The following is a 24,811-nucleotide window of genomic DNA, read 5'->3' on the forward strand; positions in this document are numbered from 1 at the left end:
GAGAGGACCCGAGCCAGCCCGTGATCTCCCTCTCCTCGCGCGCAGCAGACTAGCCCCGGCTCTGCCAGCTCAGCGCATGCTTGCTGCTCCGCCCATCCACCATGGGCAGTCAGTCCTCGGCTCCTCTCAAAATAAGTCTCTTTCCTTCCCCGCGGAACATACCGTTTTCTTTAACCCGCTTTAACTCTTACAATGAACCATACAGAAAATCATAAGGGATATGTATGTGTTAGGAGACAATTGGTTTGCATGTTTTAACGCATCTGTGTTACTGGACACGTCTCTGTTTTCCCAAGTTTAAACAGGAAATTGCTGAGCTTCTTTAAAAAAAACTCCTTGCCACATATTTGGTGTTCATATTTAACCCGTTAACTTCTTTATATTCAACAAACGTGTTTCTAGTTGTTTTGGTGTCTTATAAGTGACATCTGCTTATTTTCTATTCATTCGCGTTCAGTTTATTAGAGATGATAGGAGAAAATAGTACTATTGTAAATATACCTATATAAATGTCTATCTTTTTGTCTATTGTTATTCAATTACTAAATTAATTTAGGAAATGACAGGGACCAATCAATGTACTTAGGCTACCTACCAAGTCAATGAATTCCTAATGCAATAGGTGGCACATACCTAGGCCCATAGCCCTAATAATTATTGCAGTGCACCATTAGGTATAGCCCACTTGTGTTGCTTAGGGAGAACTCCGATACACTGCCTCGGAGTACCAAAAACCCAGAGCAATTATGGTGTTTCAGGTAAGTGCTGTAACCAGTAACATTGTTTTACCTCATCCAACCACCAGAGGTCGTGTCAGTAACAGTAAATTGTGAATTTTGACTCTCCAATCTGGTCATGAGCTACAAAGTGAGCAGGCTTTTGTTCCAGCCCATCATTAATACGCCATATTATCTTGACGAGTAGTTAATAATAATACATGTTTAATTGTCATATGCAGTGAAATTGGTTGTTTTACAGGGTCATACATAGTGGTACAGCGCCCATGGAGCAAATTAGATTTAACTGCCTTGCTCAAGAGCACATTGACAGATTTCTGATTTTTCACCTTGTCGGCGTGGGTATTCGAACCAGCGATCTTTCGGTTACTCACCCAACACTCTAACCGCTAGGCTACCTGCCGCCCAGTTGTGTCTGGTGTTTTAGTGCTGGGTTGCACATATGTCTAGCTCTCCCAAGACTAGGACTAATGATCAAGTCCAACATAACTTCATAATTGATAATGTAAATTGTGCATGATATTGGGTGAATACGTCTATCTCCGGGAACATATGGGTTAATATGTCTGGGGCATACGTTAAGTAACGAGGAAGTTATGCAACACCTGTGTTGTGTACAGAACTCTTTGGACCTATAGTGGCTGGTGCCCAAACATGTTACCTTCATAGGAATACACTCACACTAAAGTACACAAATACACTCACACTAAAGTACACAAATACACTCACACTAAAGTACACAAATACACTCACACTAAAGTACACAAATACACTCACACTAAAGTACACAAATACACTCACACTAAAGTACACAAATACACTCACACTAAAGTACACAAATACACTCACACTAAAGTACACAAATACACTCACACTAAAGTACACAAATACACTCACACTAAAGTACACAAATACACTCACACTAAAGTACACAAATACACTCACACTAAAGTACACAAATACACTCACACTAAAGTACACAAATACACTCACACTAAAGTACACAAATACACTCACACTAAAGTACACAAATACACTCACACTAAAGTACACAAATACACTCACACTAAAGTACACAAATACACTCACACTAAAGTGCACAAATACACTCACACTAAAGTACACAAATACACTCACACTAAAGTACACAAATACACTCACACTAAAGTACACAAATACACTCACACTAAAGTACACAAATACACTCACACTAAAGTACACAAATACACTCACACTAAAGTACACAAATACACTCACACTAAAGTACACAAATACACTCACACTAAAGTACACAAATACACTCACACTAAAGTACACAAATACACTCACACTAAAGTACACAAATACACTCACACTAAAGTACACAAATACACTCACACTAAAGTACACAAATACACTCACACTAAAGTACACAAATACACTCACACTAAAGTACACAAATACACAAATACACACTCACACTAAAGTACACAAATACACTCACACTAAAGTACACAAATACTCACACTAAAGTACACAAATACACTCACACTAAAGTACACAAATACACTCACACTAAAGTACACAAATACACTCACACTAAAGTACACAAATACACTCACACTAAAGTACACAAATAAACATAGCCTATATTAATGTGTAAATAATTATTATTGATGAAAACAGCCATGCAAACAGGTTATTTAAGGTGAAGGGTAAGTCATGTGTAGCACCACAGCCACCAGACAGACAGTTATCACATAACTCTAAACATAATGGCAGGTCGACAACATTACTTGACTGTATAGCCTTTAAGTGTAGGTCTACGTGCATAAATCAGCTTGCATGAACCTGTTATATTAGAAACTTTAAAGTAGATATATGCAAAATACTTGTAACAGATTACATTATAACATATAACAATAGCCCCCAAGCAACATGTTCACGCACATATTATGTTCATGTTAGACTGAAGGGTATGAACATGACACTTAACTAATTCATTATATTCCTGTTCAACTGTGTTGCCTTCGTCCTTTTGTGGTATTATGCCAGTGTCCCTGGCTGTCCTTCGGGGCCTGTGTGTGTGTGTGTGTGTGTGTGTGTGTGTGTGTGTATGTGTGTGTGTGTGTATGTGTGTACTGGAGGAGAAGTGTAGCCCTATGAGCAATGATGACTGGTGCAAAAATATGTAATAACAGATTCATTGCCACCTTTACCGATGTACAGTATGTTAGATTTGTTGCAGAGTTTTTTTTTTTCCTGTAAAACGAATCCAGTTGTTCATTTGTTTTATGACTAGGTAGACTACTGAATTAACACTGTTGGGAATGCTCAGATTCAGGTGTGAAGGGCAGAATCAGAAATGAGACTGGAGGCATGAGTTTAGGCTCTTAATGGTTAACCATATTAGTGATGTAATAGGCTACTTTGCTTATAATTATGTGTATGGGCTATGCAACTAACAATGTTCTCTGAAATAATGCAAAATGCTCTAATCATTCCTGCCCTCCATGTATTACAGGTATGTTATTCAGACCATTCAGATCATATGGGCACAATATTAAAGTTACATAGGAATGTGGAATAGCCTCCCTAGATGATGTCTCTTTAGTAGCTGAAAATAGTTGTGTATTGTCAATGTCATCTGCAATACTGTGTATGTTGCATGGTGCATCACGCTGCAGGACATGCGCCAGGTCTTCCTTTTCCATGGCAGGATCTAACCTGACCACACAGTGAGCTCCTTTAGCCTAGAAGCAAAACCAGCTGACTGCAGGCTTTCATTTTTTTTGTCAATGAATCTAGGTCCAGCCTATCTATGATGTCATATAAAAACTATTAATCGCTAATAGCATAGGAAAAGCAATAGCTGGGGCGTGTCAATAAGTAGCTAAATGATCCTGTGCTAAACTTGCGGATTGCCTGCAGTTTTGGGAGAAAGATGGCGCTATACTATAACGCCGTAATAGCCGGGCATGCAACATTGTACACAGCAACAGCAGCAAGTGTAACAATTGTTGCAGCAGCGACTGATCAGCCGTGAAATTGACCAACATTGTAACATTGCTACACACGCTTATCCTACACACATTTCCGGGTGCAAGGGTACTGCTCCCATTTTGTGGCTCGAGTTCTGTTCTGCTCGCACAGCACGCACCAACAAGGCAGGAGTGGCGATTAGGTAACTCTCCTCTCCTACACCCAAAATGGTGAACACATTCAGCTGTTCAATGTCAGCCTCTTTCTCTCGGCGCTGTTTCCCTTCGCTCCTCTCCCCACTCGAGCCCCCCACAGTTTGTTGCTGTTTTTGTGAGCCCTGCCAACTCGTCAGCTGATCCCGCTTGTTCGCTTCATAGTGAGAGGAGACCAGTGCCCCTACATCAGACTGGTTTCCTCCGCTCTATCGTTAACATTTCGAAAAACATCGTAGATTTAAAATAACTAAGTGACGCATGCAAAAAAAATAATGTTTTTTCTAATTTACGTGGAAAATCCTCACAAAATAGATAATGTCATAATAATTTAGATTAGGCTACTAGGATTCGAGATATAGCATTAGTGATCGGTATCACTCATGGGAAACAATTCTACATTTGTGGCTATCATTTAATCAACCAGACTCGTGCCTCGCCCCCTCCAGTGTAGATTTAAATAATCCTTTGTTTACATGATGCAGTCCCTCTGTCCGCGGAAGGAGGCTTTTGGTAGTGCTGTGTGATTCCTACCAGCTGTTTCCCGCCTTGAAAGACATCCGATCAGCTGCAACTACACACATACACGTACATGCAGAAGGAAAGAGAGAGAGATTGAGAGCGCCACACAACGAGGGAACCCTATCAGCTGGAAGTAGAGTAACGTTTAGAACTCCGACTGCTCTGCTACTACATAAGGAATTTTCCGAATTATGAAATTATTCTAGATTTATGAGCAAGGGAATTTGCACCTGAAACTGGAACATATTTTGTGCGTTAATTCATTTGAACCGGGGGACACACAACTGGAGAGGAAAGCATGGAGTATTTCATGGTACCAGCACAGAAGGTGCCCTCCTTGCAACATTTTAGGAAAACGGAGAAGGAAGTGATTGGGGGTCTTTGTAGGTGTGTGTGCACTTTTACTATTTCGCCTTATTGTATACGATAACAATTTGTTTATCTCTGCTGGTGGTGCGCATTTAGCGACTGTGGCGTGGCAACATGCTTGATTTGATCTGTATGTTATTGTGTACTGTACACGACCCACTGTCAAAGAGCGAGACAATTACCTTTATTGAATATCGATTAAGTACTCATATTAGGTAGAAGACGATTCAGTACATTCATATGTAACTTAATTTTACCGTTACTTTAGCTAAATCTAGACATTTAGTAGCTAACAAACATACCCCACGTGGTTACATGCACACCACGCTGCTGCTCTGTTCCGAGAGATCCCTGGCTATTTTGATATTTTCCCAACGGTTACGTTATGTTTTGGATAAGTATACTAATTTACATATGAGCAAGAGAGGTAGTACATGTATAACAAAGGTGTCGCACCTTTGTTATGAATGTTTCGTTCACGTCCTAGGGTGTACTGTTTGCCCAGTTCGTTGGGGAGCGCGCTGAAGTTATTGTGGGTAGTGCGGCCATGCTTGTGCTAAAGTGGTGAGGGATCTGTCGTAGTCTTCCCTCCAGTAACGTAACATTTCCGGATAATTTATGTAAAATTCACGGTGAAAGTTTAAGTAATCGCATTTGTGCAACGAAATCACAGTTTCGCTGGTATTCTTGGCCACATTTTGGTGCACTCTAGTACCGTATGCACTGCGTCTTTTCTCCCGCAGCTCAGCAATGCCGCCGCATGTAAGAGGAAGCAGTCGCATTGTTGTAATGGCGGAGGACTTGATGAGTGGTTTTGAACGCAGCAGTGTGGCGGCGCGATGCATTCTAAAACAGATTGGACCGTATGAAATTGATTGTGTCGCCGCGAGGCATTCCGCAACCGATTGAGAAATTAGTAGTGGTCTTTTTAATTAGGGGGTGTGTATAGTGGAAGGCCAGTCGATGCATTTGCAACCTTTAGTAGACAGGGAGGCGGAGATGAAGGATAAAGTGTGGTCTGCGCACGTGGTCTGGGACATGTAGTTCTATTTTCCAATTGTGTAATTTTGCATAAAATTGTCCAAGCAACACTCAATTATAGTCTTTGATGTGCACACTTGGCCATAATACATTATCAAACATTATTTCTCACTTACAAATGTGTATTTATTATGATAATACTTGAATGTTTATTATGTTAATGTTGCTATAATTTGGGGACCCTGTTTAAAGCAACTCATCTAATATACTGTTCCTAGTCTGTCAAGCTATGGTGGTTGTATTTGTGACTGGGTTCGCTATTCGCTACCACCCAGTCGTGATTTGGCAGAGGCTGTGTTTGCTGGCTGGTTTCTGGGTTGTAAGGAAACAGCAGACACGGTCTCTCTCCCCATCTGTGTCTGCACAATTGTTCCCTGTGTTTGCTCTGAGGCAGCTGAGTCAGTACTGATAAGAGCCTTGCTACTAGAAAGCTTCCCATTAGATACAGAGGATGTGGAAGTTCAATTAGACATTTCCCATCCCAAATGGAATCTCTGTGGGAGCCATGCTGAACAAATCAGGATGACAAACGCTTTTATGGTTGGAATTCTCACAGGCTGTGTTCCGTGGGTTCAGAGGTCTGAAACAATGGGGTTTGGCCAGGGGTTCTAGCAGGAACGTCAGCATTGTGTTGTGCAGTGGGCCACGTGAAGCGTCTGCTAGGGTGTTATAAGAAAACAGCATCAAAGCCTGTTCTGCACTTTCATGCTGTTTTCTTGAGGCACAGTCAACATGGTAGTAGGAAGCATGGCACATGACATGGTTGTTACTGTATTTTTAGCATTGAAATTGACCATCACAATGGTTCTGTTTTGAAAGCTCAACAAAGCTTTGTTTTCTGGCATGTTTTGATAGTTCATACATAGCTGCGCTGTTGCTCACAGTAGGTTCATTCATGTTTTGAATTTATACTCCATTCAAAACTGACCAGTAGAGGTCAACTTGAAGATCTCACTTGATATCTACTCTGTGGACCTTTGACCCCTATTGTGTAACCTTACGACCTCTTCTCTTCCTCCCCCCCAGCCTGGCGAACATTCCTCTGACCCCCGAGACGGCGCGCGACCAGGAGCGGCGAATCCGCCGGGAGATCGCCAACAGCAACGAGCGGCGGCGCATGCAGAGCATCAACTCCGGCTTCCAATCGCTCAAGACGCTCATCCCCCACAGCGACGGGGAGAAACTCAGCAAGGTGGGTCCGAGGGAGGAAAGGAAGGGAGAGAAACTCAGCAAGGTAGGTCAGACTTTGACTTGTTTATTAGACAATAACAAATTAAAACCGTGTAGCAAACTACAACATGCATTAATGAAATTATAAGAGGACACAATAAAGGCAGAAAGGTCCACCACACATTGTGGTCAAGGAAATGGAGGGGGAACATTTAGCAAGGTCAGATAGGAGGGAGTTGGAGAGCGAGATCATACAGACATGGAGATTGGGTTAGTAGGTTAGTCTAGAGCACATATGTCAGAGTCAAGGCCCGCGGGCCACATCCGGCCCGCAAGAAGGTTTTTTACGGCCCCTGGGATGATCTTGATTTATTATTAGAACCGGCCCGCAGCAAGCCGGCAGCCCGCAGATCTTTTACACGCACCAATACTACATTTCCCACAATGCAAAGGTGACGCACCGAGCAGTAGGCTGCTTCATTTCAATATTTATTGGCACAGCAGTCGTCAGCATCACAGTAAAATTAACTTTCAGATACCCATCAAAAATGGCAAAACGGAAGGTGGATACTGAGAACCGGGGGTTTCAAACAAGGTGGGAGTCGGAGTATATGTTCACGAAGGTAGCTGGAAAACCTGTGTGTCTTCTGTGTGGAGAAAGTGTGGCGGTACTGAAAGAGTATAATCTGAGACGACATTATGAAACGAAACACGCGGACAAAAACAAGAATATGGACATGGAACAAAGGCTACAAAAGGCAGAGGAATTAAAACGAGGCCTCAAATCTCGACAGGCTCTGTTCAAAAAAGCCAAATCACAAGGCCAGGCTGCTGTCAAGGCCAGTTTTATTTTGGCAGAAGAGATCGCTAAATCAGCCCGGCCATTTACGGAGGGGGATTTCATCAAAAACTGCATGATTAAAGTTTGTGACGAAGTTTGCCCAGAAAAAAGGCAACTCTTTTTAAATGTGAGTCTGAGCAGAAACACCATTGCCGAGAGAGTAGACCAGTTGTCCATCAATCTAAAAGAGCAGCTTGTGAAAAAGGGAAAAGATTTTATTGCATATTCCTTGGCTGTGGATGAGAGCACCGACATTTCTGACATTGCCCAGTTGTCAATTTTCATCCGCGGAGTGGACTCCAGCCTAAGCGTGACAGAGGAGTTTTTGGCTTTACGTCCTATGCATGGCACAACTACGGGGCATGATTTGTATGAAGAGGTGTCAAGATGTGTAAATGAGATGGAGCTGCCTTGGGAAAAACTCGTGGGTTTGACAACCGACGGAGCACCTGCTATGTGTGGACACAGGAGCGGACTGGTGGCGAAGATACGGGAAAAGATGCAAGAGGAAAACGCGACAGGTGAGCTGACAGCTTATCATTGTATCATACACCAGGAAGCGTTGTGCGGTAAAGCCTTGAAAATGGAGCATGTAATGAGCATCATCACGCGCACAGTTAACTTTATCAGAGCCAAAGGTTTGAATCACCGCCAGTTCAAGGCATTTCTGACGGAGTTAGAAACGGAGCATGGTGATTTGCCTTATCACACAGAGGTGCGATGGCTAAGCCAGGGAAAGGTGCTTCAAAGATGTTTCGAGCTTCGTGAGGAGATTTGTCTATTCTTGGACAGCAAAGGGAAAGACACAACACAACTCCGAGACGAAATGTTTCTGTGTGAAATGGCTTTTCTGTGTGACATTACGAGTCATCTGAATGCAATAAACTTGCAGCTGCAGGGTCGGGATCGTGTCATCTCTGATATGTACAGTACAGTGAAGGCATTTAAAACCAAACTGACTCTGTGGGAGACGCAGATGCGGAAAGAAAATTTGAGCCACTTTCCCAGCTGCCAGACCATGAAAGAGAAGCTCTCTACCAGTGCGTTCCCGAGCACACAGTTGGCTGATAAAATAGGTATGCTTACCACTGACTTTCGACGCCGATTTGCTGACTTTGAAGCACAAAAAAGCAGGTTGGAACTGCTCGGTAACCCATTTGCTGTTGACGTGGAAAGCTCACCACCAAACCTCCAAATGGAGTTGATTGACCTCCAATGCAATGATGCACTGAGGGAAAAATATGCGGCAGTGGGTGCTGCGGAGTTTGCCCGTTTCCTCCCCGGCACAATGCCCCAGCTGCGCATCCAGGCTGCTCAAACGTTGTCTATGTTTGGCAGCACATACCTGTGTGAACAACTGTTTTCTTTGATGAACCTGAACAAAACATCACACAGAAGTCGACTTACTGCTGAACACCTCCACTCAATTCTGAGGATTTCTTCAGCTCAGAGCCTTACCCCGAACATTGATGAACTTGTGGAAAAGATGGGACACCACCAAGTATCACCCTCAACCTCAAACAAGTGAACATTACTGTGCAATCACATATTTAGAGTTTTTACTCAGTTCAAGTTTAAAAGTTAAAATTTAATATTTGTTTTCACTGCATGTTACTTCTCCTTAAACAAAGTGTTGTTTTTGATTAATAGATTTTTGCACTTTATTTTTTTGTATTTCAATCCAATTATATTTTAAAAATATTTCAGTTGAGTGGATGATAGAAAATTGCTATTATTGTTTTTTCTTTGAAGTAAATTTAGCCCACTTTTGCTAAAATAGAAAATATAGTCTACTGATGGTGCCTTGAATACCGGTTTCTTTCATTTAATGTTCATGTTATGGGGATATTTATATAAAGGAAATTTGTCTTTTGTGTCTGTTGAAAATTAAAGATTACTGACAGAGCCATAAGAAAATATTGCTTTATTTATCTGATCATATTGTAATATATTTGTTAGGTTTTCAGTAGGTTCAATTAGGTTCACTAGACTATATGCGTCATTTAAAAAATTTTCAATGAACATTCGAACAGTCCGGCCCTCGTCTTGTAGCTGATTTTTTTATTTGGCCCTCCGTCCATTTGACTTTGACACCCCTGGTCTAGAGAGATCAGACAGACAGGGATATTGGGTTAGTAGGTTAGTCTAGAGAGATCAGACAGACAGGGGTATTGGGTTAGTAGGTTAGTCTAGAGAGATCAGACAGACATGGATATTGGGTTAGTAGTTTAGTCTAGAGAGATCAGACAGACAGGGATATTGGGTTAGTAGGTTAGTCTAGAGAGATCAGACAGACAGGGGTATTGGGTTAGTAGGTTAGTCTAGAGAGATCAGACAGACATGGATATTGGGTTAGTAGGTTAGTCTAGAGAGATCAGACAGACATGGATATTGGGTTAGTAGGTTAGTCTAGAGAGATCAGACAGACAGGGATATTGGGTTAGTAGGTTAGTCTAGAGAGATCAGACAGACAGGGAGATTGGGTTAGTAGGTTAAAGTCTAGAACAGTGGTTCCCAAACTTTTTATAGTCCCATACCCCTTCAAACAGTCAACCTCCAGCTGTTTAGCACCAGGGTCAGCACACTCTCAAATGTTTTTTTTCTCCATCATTGTAATAAGCCTGCCACACACACACACTATACAATGCGTTTATTAAACATAAGAATGTGGGAAGTGGCAAATAACTCTTATAGGACCAGAGAACAAATAATAATATAATAATAATCAATCATTTTGCTCTTTATTTGGCCATCTTACATATAAAATATTTTTTGTTCGTCGTAAATTGTGAATAACTCACCGCAGGTTAATGAGAAGGGTGTGCTTGAAGGATGCACATAATTCTGCAACGTTGGGTTGTAATAAGAGAGAGAGCCTTAAATAATGTTCCACACACAGTCTGTGCCTGTATTTAGTTTTCATGCTAGTGAGGGCCAAGAATCCACTCTCACATAGGTATGTGGTTGCAAAGGACATCAGTGTTTTAACAGAGCGACTCCTGGCTTGGTGATACTCTGAGCGCAGCCTAATCCAGAAATCTAGCAGTGGCTTCTGATTAAATTAAATTTTCATAGAACCGCTTGTTGCAATTTCGATGAGGCTCTCTTGTTCAGATATCAGTAAGTGGACTGGAGGAAGGGCATTAAAGGGATAACGAATCCAGTTGTTTGTGTCGTCCGTTTCGGGAAAGTACCTGTGTAATTATTCACCCAACTCACTCAGGTGCTTCGCTATATCACATTTGACATTGTCCGTAAGCTTGAGTTCATTTGCAAACAAAAAATCATACAATGATGGAAAGACCTGTGTGTTGTCCTTGTTAATGCAGACAGAGAAGATCTCCAACTTCTTAATCATAGCGTCATTTTTCTCCCGCACATTGATAGTTGCGGAGAGTCCCTGTAATCCTAGATTCAGATCATTCAGGTGAGAAAAGACATCACCTAGATAGGCCAGTCGTGTGAGAAACTCGTCATCATGCAAGCAGCCAGACAAGTGATTATTATGTTCAGTAAAGAAAACTTTAAGCTCGTCTCTCAATTTTAAAAAGTGTCAATACTTTGCCCCTTGATAACCAGCGCACCTCTGTATGTTGTAAAAGCGTTACATGGTCGCTGCCCATATCTTTGCATAATGCAGAAAATACACAAGAGTTCGGGGGTCTTGCTTTAATGAAGTTAACCATTTTCACTGTAGTGTCCAAAACGTCTTTCAAGCTGTCAGGCATTCCCTTGGCAGCAAGAGCCTCTCGGGGGATGCTGCAATGTACCCAAGTGGCGTCGGGAGCAACTGCTTGCACACGCATTACCACTCCACTGTGTCTCCCTGTCATGGCTTTTGCTCCATCAGTACAGATACCAACACATCTTAGCCACCAAAGTCCATTAGATGTCACAAAGCTATTCAGTACTTTAAACACACTGTTTTCCTGGTTTGCAGAAGAGGATGTCTTCCTTAATTGACTCCCCATAAATGTAACAGACCAGGAGCTTTGGATCTTTGTCTTGTTGGAAAACCCACTTTCGGCCCAGCTTTAGCTCCTTGACTGATGGCATGACGTTCTGTTCAAGAATCTCCTGGTTTACCTCAGAATTTATGGTTCCCTTAGTGATGTGGAGTCGTCCCGGTTCAGAGGAGTAAAAATAACCCCAGATCTTGACATTCCCATCACCATGCTTGACGTTTGGATAAGGTTATTTTGGTGGTAGACAGTGTTGGGTTTTCGCCAAACATAGCAGTGTTGATTGTGACTCATCGGTCCAGAGAATAGACTTCCAGAAACCTTCAGGTTTATCCAGGTGGTCTCTGGCAAAGTTAAGACGGGCAGTTTGGTTCTTTTTTGACAGCAGAGGCTTCTTCCTTCCTAGCAACCCTCCCATGAATGGCATTTGGATTCAGTGTTCTTCTTATTGTTGAAGCAGGCACATTTACCTGAGATGCAGCAAGGGAGTTCTGCAAATCTCTAGATGTTATATTTGGGTTGGTTTTTACCAGATTTATTATTGTTCTTGTGGCTCTTGGGGATATTTTGGAAGGGCGTCCACTTCAAGGCCGAGTTGCTGTGATGTTAAATGCTCTCCATTTGTAAACAGTGGACTGATGGAGCTCACGTCTTTTTGAGATGATTTTATAACCTTCCCCCGACTGATGTGCTCTCAATACCCACGTCCTGATGTCCTCTGAGATCTCCTTTCCTCTCAGCGTGGCGTGCTTTGCCTTCACCTGGTTGGGTAACACCAAACTGACCAGGTTTCTTATCTCTATTTGTCAGAGTCCCGCCCAAACGCTTACCTAACGATCTCTCCTTTGATTGGGTCATTTGGTACCAAATTATTTTACCCACCTGATTCTACATACCTACTTGATTTAACCTTTAACTTGTGGTTCTCTTATTTTTGCACCTGCACTAATTCCTTTTTAATGTTGTTTTTCTACTACAAGCATCATTTCCTCTACACCAACATATGGTTTTGGTAAATATAAACCTGTTATGTCAGATCAAACAGACTGGTTCTGATTAAATGAAGATTTGATGGTAAAAACTAAACACATCTGTAATTGAACAAGGGGCTCACTAACTTTCAAGCAGACCTGTAACACCTACTGATGGGTTGATAGACAAGTCTTCCCTTTGAAGTTGTACAGGCTCTTGTTGCTCCTACAGCACCAGTAAAGAGGCTCTTGTTGCTGCTACAGCACCAGTCAAGAGGTTCTAGTTGCTGCTACAGCACCAGTTAAGAGGTTCTTGTTGCTACTACAGCACCAGTCAAGAGGTTCTATTTGCTGCTACAGCACCAGTCAAGAGGCTCTTGTTGCTGCTACAGCACCAGTCAAGAGGTTCTATTTGCTGCTACAGCACCAGTCAAGAGGTTCTATTTGCTGCTACAGCACCAGTCAAGAGGTTCTATTTGCTGCTACAGCACCAGTCAAGAGGCTTTAGTTGCTGCTACAGCACTAGTCAAGAGGTTCTTGTTGCTGCTACAGCACCAGTCAAGAGGTTCTATTTGCTGCTACAGCACCAGTCAAGAGGCTCTTGTTGCTGCTACAGCACCAGTCAAGAGGTTCTATTTGCTGCTACAGCACCAGTCAAGAGGTTCTATTTGCTGCTACAGCACCAGCCAAGAGGTTCTAGTTGCTGCTACAGCACCAGTCAAGAGGTTCTTGTTGCTGCTACAGCACCAGCCAAGAGGTTCTAGTTGCTGCTACAGCACCAGCCAAGAGGTTCTAGTTGCTGCTACAGCACCAGTCAAGAAGCTCTTGTTGATGCTACAGCACCAGTTAAGAGGTTCTTGTTGCTACTACAGCACCAGTCAAGAGGTTCTATTTGCTGCTACAGCACCAGTCAAGAGGCTCTTGTTGCTGCTACAGCACCAGTCAAGAGGTTCTATTTGCTGCTACAGCACCAGTCAAGAGGTTCTATTTGCTGCTACAGCACCAGTCAAGAGGCTCTTGTTGCTGCTACAGCACCAGCCAAGAGGCTCTTGTTGCTGCTACAGCACCAGTTAAGAGGTTCTTGTTGCTACTACAGCACCAGTCAAGAGGTTCTATTTGCTGCTACAGCACCAGTCAAGAGGCTCTTGTTGCTGCTACAGCACCAGTCAAGAGGTTCTATTTGCTGCTACAGCACCAGTCAAGAGGCTCTTGTTGCTGCTACAGCACCAGCCAAGAGGTTCTAGTTGCTGCTACAGCACCAGCCAAGAGGTTCTAGTTGCTGCTACAGCACCAGTCAAGAGGCTCTTGTTGCTGCTACAGCACCAGCCAAGAGGCTCTTGTTACTGCTATGTAACATTTTGTCGTAGTTATAACAGTTTTCACTCCTCTACAGGCGGCCATCTTGCAGCAGACAGCAGAGTACATCTTCGCTCTGGAGCAGGAGAAGACACGGCTACTGCAACAGAACAGCCAGCTCAAACGCTTCATTCAGGTGAGACACCGTCATCATTTGGTGTCACTACTACAACCCCCCCCCCCCCCCCCCCCCCCCCCCCCCCCCCCCCCCATTAAGTTTAGATTCGCAGTTGTTCCTTCCAGCACGTGGCTCTTTAGACACACTACTGTGCTCAGAATCATTACTTTGTTTTGTTCTGGCCTCAGTAGATGAGAAATGTTCTACTATTCTCAGCTCTTAAAATTCAGTTTACTTTCCTGTGTCCATTCCTTAGTTCATAGACTGTTCATCAAACACAATGGAAGGACTCACCCGTCGTAGTCCAAATCAACCCTATCTTAGTCCTCCATGACTTACTCTCCCTCCCTCTCTTGCTCCAACAGGAGTTCAGCGGCTCCTCCCCAAAGAGGAGGCGCGGGGCGGAGGAGAAGGATGAAGGGATCGGTTCCCCAGACATTTTGGAGGAGGAGAAGACGGATGACCTGCGGAGGGAGATGGTGGAGCTGAGACAGCAGCTGGACAAGGAGCGCTCTGTCCGCATGATGCTGGAGGAGCATTTGAGACAGGAGGAGGTAGGAACAGAGACACACCAGGAACCTCCGTATTCAGGGTTTGCACAGCGTGTTTGTTTGAAGTGATTGAAGTACTTGAATTTGGAGCTCAGAAAATCAAGTACTGGAAAACCTTGAGTTGAAAATCAGTCGTTTCCTCAATTTGGTCATTAAAAAGTCCCTGAAAATAGGCTATTTATAAACTCTCCTGCTCCAATATAATTATCCAATGATTTTTATTTATGATCCATTTTTGTGAGAGTTTCCCAGCGTTTCAATGGACGGGTGTTGGGCCAGTTTGTTGAGGTCAACAGCATATTGACTTCAACTTGGCGTTCCATGACAAAGGAAACAGGTTTTTGTTGTTGCTTTCTCGTTTGAAAAACATGACACAAAACTAGAGGTCGACCGACTATGATTTTTCAACGCCGATACCGATATTGGAGGACCAAAAAAGCCGATACTGATTAATCAGCCGATTTGTATATATACACTGCTCAAAAAAATAAAGGGAACACTAAAATAACACATCCTAGATCTGAATTAATGAAATATTCTTATTAAATACTTTTTCTTTACATAGTTGAATGTGCTGACAACAAAATCACACAAAAATTATCAATGGATATCAAATTTATCAACCCATGGAGGTATGGATTTGGAGTCACACTCAAAATTAAAGTGGAAAACCACACTACAGGCTGATCCAACTTTGATGTAATGTCCTTAAAACAAGTCAAAATGAGGCTCCGTAGTGTGTGTGTCCTCCACGTGCCTGTATGACCTCCCTACAACGCCTGGGCATGCTCCTGATGAGGTGGCGGATGGTCTCCTGAGGGATCTCCTCCTCAACCTGGACTAAAGCATCCGCCAACTCCTGGACAGTCTGTGGTGCAACGTGGCGTTGGTGGATGGAGCGAGACATGATGTCCCAGATGTGCTCAATTGGATTCAGGTCTGGGGAACGGGCGGGCCAGTCCATAGCACCAATGCCTTCCTCTTGCAGGAACTGCTGACACACTCCAGCCACATGAGGTCTAGCATTGTCTTGCATTAGGAGGAACCCAGGGCCAACCGCACCAGCATATGGTCTCACAAGGTGTCTGAGGATCTCATCTCGGTACCTAATGGCAGTCAGGCTACCTCTGACGAGCACATGGAGGAATGCCACCCCACACCATGAAAAGAAATGCCACCCCACACCATGACTGACCCATCGCCAAACCGGTCATGCTGGAGGATGTTGCAGGCAGCAGAACGTTCTCCACGGCGTCTCCAGACTGTCACGTCTGTCACATGTGCTCAGTGTGAACCTGCTTTCATCTGTGAAGAGCACAGGGCGCCAGTGGTGAATTTGCCAATCTTGGTGTTCTCTGGCATCCCTAAGTCTAAATATTGCTGTTACAATTCTGGCAAGTTAATTATGGTCTTTGTTAGGAATAAATGGACTTCACAAGAGAAGTGACACAATCTCCCTAGTTCAAATGAAATTCATGTTAATTTGGCATCCCTAAGTCTAAATATTGCTGTTACATTGTACAATCTTCAATGTTATGTCATAATTATTTACAATTCTGGCTAGTTAATTATGGTCTTTGCTAGGAATAAATGGACTTCACACAGTTCGCAACGAGCCAGGCGGCCCAAACTGCTGCATAAACCCGGACTCTGCTTGCATGGAACGCAAGAGAAGTGACACAATTTCTCTAGTTAAAATGAAATTCATGTTAGCAGGCAATATTAACTAAATATGCAGGTTTAAAAATATATACTTGTGTATTGATTTTAAGGAAGGCATTGATATTTATGGTTAGGTACACATTGGTGCAACGACAGTGCTTTTTTCGCGAATGCGCTTGTTAAATCATCACCCATTTGGTGAAGTAGGCTGTGATTCGATGATAAATTAACAGGCACCGCATCGATTAGATGCAACGCAGGACAAGCTAGATAAACTAGTAATATCATCAACCATGTGTAGTTAACTAGTGACTATGTTAAGATTGATTGTATTTTATAAGATACGTTTAATGCTAGCGAGCAACTTACCTTGGCTTCTTGCTGCACTCACGTAACAGGTAGTCAGCCTGTCACGCAGTGTCCTCTTGAGTGCAATGTAATTGGCCATAATCGGTGTCCAAAATGGCGAGGGTGAGATTAATGCTACTGTTAGCCTACATAGCGAGGGTGAGATTAATGCTACTGGTAGCCTACATGGACAGGGTGAGATTAGTGCTACTGGTAGTCTACATGGACAGGGTGAGATTAATGCTACTGGTAGTCTACACGGACAGGGTAAGATTAATGTTATTGTTAGCCTACATGGACAGGGTGAGATTAATGCTACTGGTAGCCTACATGGGCAGGGTGAGATTAATGTTACTGGTAGTCTACATGGACAGGGTGAGATTAATGCTACGGGTAGTCTACATGGACAGGGTTAGATTAATGCTACTGGTAGCCTACCATGACAGGGTGAGATTAATGCTACTGGTAGCCTACACGGACAGGGTGAGATTAATGCTACTGGTAGCCTACACGGACAGGGTGAGATTAATGCTACTGTTAGCCTACATGGACAGGGTGAGATTAATGCTACTGTTAGCCTACATGGACAGGGTGAGATTAATGCTACTGGTAGCCTTCATGGACAGGGAGAGATTAATGCTACTGGTAGCCTACACGGACAGGGTGAGATTAATGCTACTGTTAGCCTACATGGACAGGGTGAGATAATGCTACTGGTCGCCTACATGGACAGGGTGAGATTAATGCTACTGGTAGTCTACACGGACAGGGTGAGATTAATGCTACTGGTAGCCTACATGGACAGGGAGAGATTAATGCTACTGGTAGCCTACATGGACAGGGAGAGATTAATGCTACTGGTAGCCTACATGGACAGGGTGAGATTAATGCTACTGGTAGCCTACATGGACAGGGTGAGATTAATGCTACTGGTAGCCTACATGGACAGGGTGAGATTAATGCTACTGGTAGCCTACATGGACAGGGTGAGATTAATGCTACTGGTAGCCTACACGGACAGGGTGAGATTAATGCTACTGTTAGCCTACATGGACAGGGTGAGATTAATGCTACTGGTAGTCTACGTGGACAGGGTGCGATTAATGCTACTGGTAGCCTACACGGACAGGGTGAGATTAATGCTACTGGTAGCCTACACGGACAGGGTGAGATTAGTGCTACTGTTAGCCTACATGGACAGGGTGAGATTAATGCTACTGGTAGCCTACATGGACAGGGTGAGATTAATGCTACTGGTAGCCTACACGGACAGGGTGAGATTAATGCTACTGTTAGCCTACATGGACAGGGTGAGATTAATGCTACTGGTAGTCTACGTGGACAGGGTGCGATTAATGCTACTGGTAGCCTACACGGACAGGGTGAGATTAATGCTACTGGTAGCCTACACGGACAGGGTGAGATTAGTGCTACTGTTAGCCTACATGGACAGGGTGAGATTAATGCTACTGGTAGCCTACATGGACAGGGTGAGATTAATGCTACTGGTAGCCTACATGGACAGGGTGAGATTAATGCTACTGGTAGCCTACATGGACAGGGTGAGATTAATGCTACTGGTAGCCTACATGGACAGGGTGAGATTAATGCTACTGGTAGCCTACACGGACAGGGTGAGATTAATGCTACTGGTAGCCTACATGGACAGGGTGAGATTAATGCTACTGGTAGCCTACACGGACAGGCTTTATCAGTGTGCTTGCATCGCCAACATCTCCGGTAGGCTGTCAAATTCAGTCTATTTGAATGCCAATGCATAGTACCATTGGGAAGGCCTATAAAATGCACCTCATGTTTTAGCATGATAGTACACAGCCTCATGTCCCAAGGATCTGTACACAATTCCTGGAAGCTGAAACTGTGCCAGTTCTTCTATGGCCCGCATACTCACCTCATACTCACCAGATGTGTCACCCATTGAGCATGTTTGGGATGCTCTGGGTGGACGTGTACGACAGCATGTTCCAATTCCCGCCAATATCTAGCAACTTCGCACAGCCATTGTAGAGGAGTGGGGCAACATTCCATAGGCCACAATCAACTGCCTGAGCAAGGAGATGTGTCACGCTGCATTTCTGATCCAAGCCCCTTCTTTTTCCCCCAACAGATTTATATCTGTATCCCCAATCATGTGAAATCCATAAATTAGGGCCTAATTAATTTATCTCAGTTGACTGATTTCCTTATACTCAATAAAGTCTTTGTAATTGTTGCATGTTGCGTTTATATTTATGTTCAGTATATAAAGACCAATCCATGGCTTTAATGACCATACTCATTAGCAATGTTGCGCAGAGATAATAGATATGACGGTGCATATTCAGTAATGGCCGTGTTATTGTCTCCAGTCTGAGTCCTACCTCTGTTAACCACTCAGGTCTGCTGTGTTGTGGTTGGTGGTACTCAGCCTGAACATGTGTTAGGAACTCACTCCGAGCAGCAGGAGAGAGCCAGCACCCCAGCCCACAGCCCACAGGTGAGAGAAAGAGACTGAGAGACATACAATCACACTCGCATATCAACACACACACTACTGATGTGACATACATTATTGTCTCCAGAGGCGTCAGGAAGACTCTAAATCGCCACAGTGGAAACGCATCAACACAGTACCCGTCTGAGAGTAACATATAGCTGAGCTCAAGGTTTACCGCGGTCAACAGCTCTGACACATTTACAGCCGACTCTCCATTACTGGCGCACAGATCACTACGTTTCAGTCACATCCTTGAGAGCCCGGGAATCATTCTAGTCCCATATTTTTGTTGTTATTGCTTTTTCCTGATTCTGTTTTGCTTTCAAAATCACACATTTTTTTATAGAAAAACTACACAACTGGATGTTGTAAGTCCACAATAATACTTACACCAGGAGACAACTTTTGAGGTGTGGAAAAAGAAAGGTTGATTTTGGGTTGTAGTTACCCTTTAATTGAGCTGCACACCAGCTAGAGACTGTTGTTTGGGTAGCAATGTCTCTGTAGCGCTCATTTGATGGCAGAGTTACAAAACAGACGTCCCCTCGATTGATGCAAATAATCATAATATAGGCCACTTTTTATGGTTCCCAAGGTTTTTGGGAACCATTTCTATCTACCAGAAGACGGTTGTCATGACATTAGCATCACCACTAGCGGCTACACGAAGTGGTAGACAAACGTGCGCACACAGACGGGCGTTCCTGTGCTATTGGAAGGAAAATACGAATCACTGATGCATTTTGTTCATTTTATATGGCCCTAGAAATCCCGTCTCTGCGGTGACGGTCTCTCCCTCCCTCACGGGGGCATCTCAGGTTGAATAGGGAACAGCATGATGACAGTGTCACTCAGGCTGGAGAGGAACATAGTAAGGTGTATGGTAGTTGTATTGTTGTTCACCAGAGGGCAGCAGAAGCCCCTAGGAAAGGGTTGTTGGGAAGATGAGTCTGCTGGTGTATTTTCATGTTATTAAATAATAACGCTGGGATATAATCTGTTGTTAGTCATCATGTGGCGTTTTAGGATGACTGAACCAAATGTCTTGCTCTTTCTAAAAATTCACTTTTCACTGAGTGCGAGTGTCAACCAGTGTGTTTTCGGGGATCGGTTTGGGCAAGGAGAGGTGCAGAATCACTCATCTTGATCCCATGAATACAGTGCATTCAGAAAGTATTCAGACCCCTTGACCGTTTCCACATTTTGTTAAGTTACAGCCTTATTCTAAAATGGATAAAATGTATTATTTTACTCATCAATCTACACACAATATCCAATATGGACATAACGAAAAAGGTTTTTAGACATTTTAGCAAATGTATTCAAAATAAACAACTGAAATATTATATTTACATAACTATTTACCCTTTACTGTTTTTTCTTTGTCATTGTGGGGTATTATGTGTAGGGGGGGGGGGGGGGGGGGCAATGTAATCACTTTTAGAACACGGCTTTAACATAACAGAAATGTGGAAAAAGTCAAAGGGTCTGAATACACTGTAGTTATTTGGGATGCAAGGTGATTTGTAATTCTGTGTAGTCTGACTACTGTAGTCAATTTCTAACATGCGCAATGTATATCTGTGTGACCTCTTCATCCTCCTGTCCCTCCAGGTGCTGGCCCCCAGGTCGTCCCCCGCCCCCACCCACCACCCCACGGTCATCGTCCCAGCCCCCGCACCAGCCCCACCTCCCCATCACGTCACCGTGGTAACCATGGGCCCGGCCTCTGTCATCAACACAGCCTCCACGTCTCGCCAGAACCTGGACACCATTGTGCAGGTGAGCCAAAGAAGAACACTAGTGGAGAAATTGTAGTTGTATCAAACCCAGGGAGAAAAAACTGCGCTCTCTGAATTTATGCAACTGTTATCTTTGGTATGTTGCAGATAGATTTTTCTTCTGTCAGTTTGTAAAACACTTGGTAGTTCTATGGAAAGTGTCCATAAAAAGTGGCAATTGTCAGTGCATTTCCACATGTGAACACCAGATGGTGGTGTAGTCACTGCGTCTGCCACTGCTGTTTTTCACTCACTCTCTGCTTCCCTCCATATCTGTCTCTCCCTCCCTCCATCTCCAGGCAATCCAGCACATTGAGAGCATCCAGGAGAGGGTGGGGGAGGAGGAACAGCGCCGGGCGGTGATCGTCACCCAGGGACGCGCCCTCACAGACACAGCGGGGTCCGACACGGCGTCCGACAGCGAGTGGCCAGAGGACTGCTCACTGCCCTGAGGCCTCCCATCACACACAGGGGCCACGAGAGGGGGCCCTGTACAACACCCACAATACTCTGATTATATGGCCATTTATTAGGTTGGATAGACGGATCAGACTCACACACACACTGAACTAGGATAGTCTACTGTAACTGGATAATTACACATACACACTTCTTTCTGTCTCCCTTTTCTGCTTTCTTGCTTTTTCTCAAACCGGAAAAAAAACATCAGTAGAAAGGTGATGAGTTGACCTGACAGTTCAACATAGCTCAAGCGGCCAACAGCCTTCCAATCGGTCACGAAACACCCATTAAACCCACTCCCTCTCTGGGTCTAGCTCCTCCAGAGGGCTGCCTGAGGATGGAAGTGTCACACCCAGGTCCAGCCCGGTCCCTTGGCTCAGTTGTCCAATGGAGACTCTTTCTCACCTTCTCCAAAACAAACTAAGCAACTTCTGCCCAGCGAGCAGGAGAGCACGCCTGGACAGGACAGGTGTACCCCAACCAGCAGCACAGCCGTCCCAGGTGACCCCACACCCCCCATACTAGAGATCATTTCTACAAGAAATCCTCTACTTCCTGTATCTCTTCACCATATTTCTGCCCAGGGGAATGTCCCCTGAGCAATGAGACACTGAGCATTCAAAGACTCATTCTGAATCAGTTCCAACACACCTTTTGGCTCCCTAGTAAGAGAAAATGTTGTCGTTTTTCTGTTGTACTTTACAACGAATTTGTAAGAGTTTGCGTTACAGGTTTTCATTTTGATCTTGTGTTGTGCTCGGGGTCTCTGGTCGATAAATCACAGGGATTGAACTGAAACGTGACCATATTGACGCAGCTAGAGGTCTGTTCATTTCAGTGGTGCTGTTAGGAGACAAAGCTAAAGCTAAGCTTACTATGGAAAGAGGAGGAGTGCACTTCCGGTTCTCTCTTTCTGTGCCATCACACTTTTTACTGGGCTGGGTTCCCAGTAGACATTTATATAGGTGACACTCTCCCCTAATTAGTAGTACAGATGAAAACCTGTAACAGCGATTCACCCTTTCGTGTGTTGCTTCTGACATTTTGCCATCTAGCTTGTTGAATAAGCTAATCGATGGGTACGTCTTGAGTTTTAAAACCCTTTGTGTGTTTTTGCTGTTGTACACAGGGTAGGCTGGTGTATCCAGCTCCACGCTGTAATTAGGTGGGTTGTGTCCGGGGTTAGGAAAGCCCTGTATTTGGGACAGGCCTCTGTTTGATATTGTAGGAGAACACTCACACCCCCCTGTGCAATTAATGGTCCCAGATCTGATAAAGCTCCTCCCATCATCTGATAAAGCTCCTCCCATCATTTGTCCTTGAGTTTTGGAAACGTCTCTCTGATTTCTGAGTTTAGATCCTTAACTGCCAATGATATTGGTTAACTGTGCATTTGACTCTTATGTTTCCACTAATAGGAGCACGCGTCCTGGGGGGGGGGGGGCAGGTATCTCTGGTATCACCATACTACTCGGCATCGTGATACTTGGTGGTATCACGTCATTAGTAACATGTTGATATTGTGACAACCCCACTCTGAAAATAGACACATTTTCTTGCGGTTTCCACAGATTTCTAGCGTGTCACCGTGCAAAACAAAATGTTTTGGCTCCTTTGTGCCCCGACCAGTTAGCATCCCTGGCTATTGTCTGTTTTTATTGTATCATTCTCTCTGTAAAGTCTGTCTATGATGGTTCTGTTGTGCCCTGACCAGTTAGCATCCCTGGCTATTGTCTGTTTTTATTGTATCATTCTCTCTGTAAAGTCTGTCTATGATGGTTCTGTTGTGCCCCAGATAGGACAGTGGTTTTACAGGGATCACAGACACTTTTTCAAAAGCCTGAGTTTTCCCAGGCTGACCTGATTGAAACCTTGTTGTTTTGGGGGTTCTCCTATCCCGTGGAGTGAGGGGGGAATGCAGACACACATGTACAGTCATGGTGGGTTCGAGAGACCCAGATTCTGTGCAGATTGTCAGATCCTTACAATACTTACAGAAATTGTTGAGAATAAGCCCACCTGGATTGCACCCAGGATAACACGCTGCCTGGGGTGTGTGGAGAGAGAGAGAGAGGGGCAGCGGTTTGCCATAACACAGCTTCTAATGTGCAGGGTAGGCACTGTGAGGCCAGCCTTAACTCAACCCTGGAATCAGAGCGAGAAAGAGGTAGAGGCTGGCCACACCTATATAGAGAACGCCTGAACACTGTTCAATAGGACTGATACTGTAAACCTTTATGTCCAGAACCTCCCAATATAAATACACACTTGGTGGCTTATGCTTTGTTTTAGTGTGCTGCGGTTTCCAAAAGGAGATGTGGATGCATTGTTTTTAGACATTCCAGAAGATTCCACCAGTACCTTTAACATCTCTAACTGGCACTTTTCAAGAGCAAAAATCAACGGTTTTGTCCGAGGTTATTTTTGGCCACAATACGGCCAATCGCAGAGGAATCGTTTTTAATGTAAAATGATTTGATGGCAAATTGTATTGATTTGTTGATTGTCCCTTATGTCTTCCCTTTGAGTGTAGAGGGAGTCCTTTTACTGCTGGTCAGATGAGACGCATCTCCCTCCTATCCTTCCTTCTTGGTATTTACAGTGGATTCACACTGGCCACGTTCAAGGCCACTTCATTGCAGTCGCATGCCAGAACCTCACAATGCCTGGATATGTGTTTTTGTATCAGCTTACCACAAAATGACACCGCCAACTGATGGCGGACTGGAAAGTCAGTGAGGTGGCACGCAGCCATAGGTTGCTGCATGCACTGTGACTGTAATGTAGTCAGCCTGGAACGCAACCACTGTGTTCACCCAGGAAAAAAAACAACTTAGCCATGTTGAGTTCCATTATTTGGAAATGGTCAGTGATTCTTGAGGTGTGCCCTCTATAAACCTTATAATCTGGATCGATAGGGGCAGTCCTCTGATCCAGTCCTATTGATTGCTGAAGAAAATGTTGTTTTTGTTTGGTTACGCTTTATGCTATGTCCGTAGTAGCCCCTTTCAGTACCTGTGTTCAAACATGTTCTCTGCTGATGCCAAGCACTGTCCCATAGATGTTTTGTGTATCTTCTATACGATATCTCTGTTAGATACATAACAGATTGCCTGTGAGGTGGGCAGGGGTCAGGGAGGGGGTCAGTGAATGGGGGGGGGGGTTACGGTTCTAAAGCACTTACTGTACTATATATGGGAGAGGGTTCCTCTTATTTTTCTGAAAGGGGGCCTCTCCTCGGCTGAAGCTC

The 24,811-nt window shown here is 43.9% G+C and overlaps 1 protein-coding gene across 1 annotated transcript; it reads left to right on the forward strand.

Moving 5' to 3' along the window:
• The first annotated feature begins 4,548 nt into the window (after nucleotides 1-4,548).
• Nucleotides 4,549-22,218, forward strand: LOC139401888 (transcription factor AP-4-like). The gene is made up of 7 exons (XM_071145890.1): nucleotides 4,549-4,819; nucleotides 6,869-7,076; nucleotides 14,180-14,278; nucleotides 14,626-14,814; nucleotides 19,220-19,318; nucleotides 20,933-21,100; nucleotides 21,399-22,218. Exons 1-7 carry the CDS (start codon nucleotides 4,731-4,733, stop codon nucleotides 21,549-21,551), a joined length of 1,005 nt encoding a protein of 334 aa, XP_071001991.1. The 5' UTR covers nucleotides 4,549-4,730; the 3' UTR covers nucleotides 21,552-22,218.
• Nucleotides 22,219-24,811: the final 2,593 nt, after the last annotated feature.

The sequence above is a fragment of the Oncorhynchus clarkii genome, unplaced genomic scaffold (assembly GCF_045791955.1).
Source record: "Oncorhynchus clarkii lewisi isolate Uvic-CL-2024 unplaced genomic scaffold, UVic_Ocla_1.0 unplaced_contig_544_pilon_pilon, whole genome shotgun sequence".
NCBI classification, from domain to species: Eukaryota; Metazoa; Chordata; class Actinopteri; order Salmoniformes; family Salmonidae; genus Oncorhynchus; species Oncorhynchus clarkii.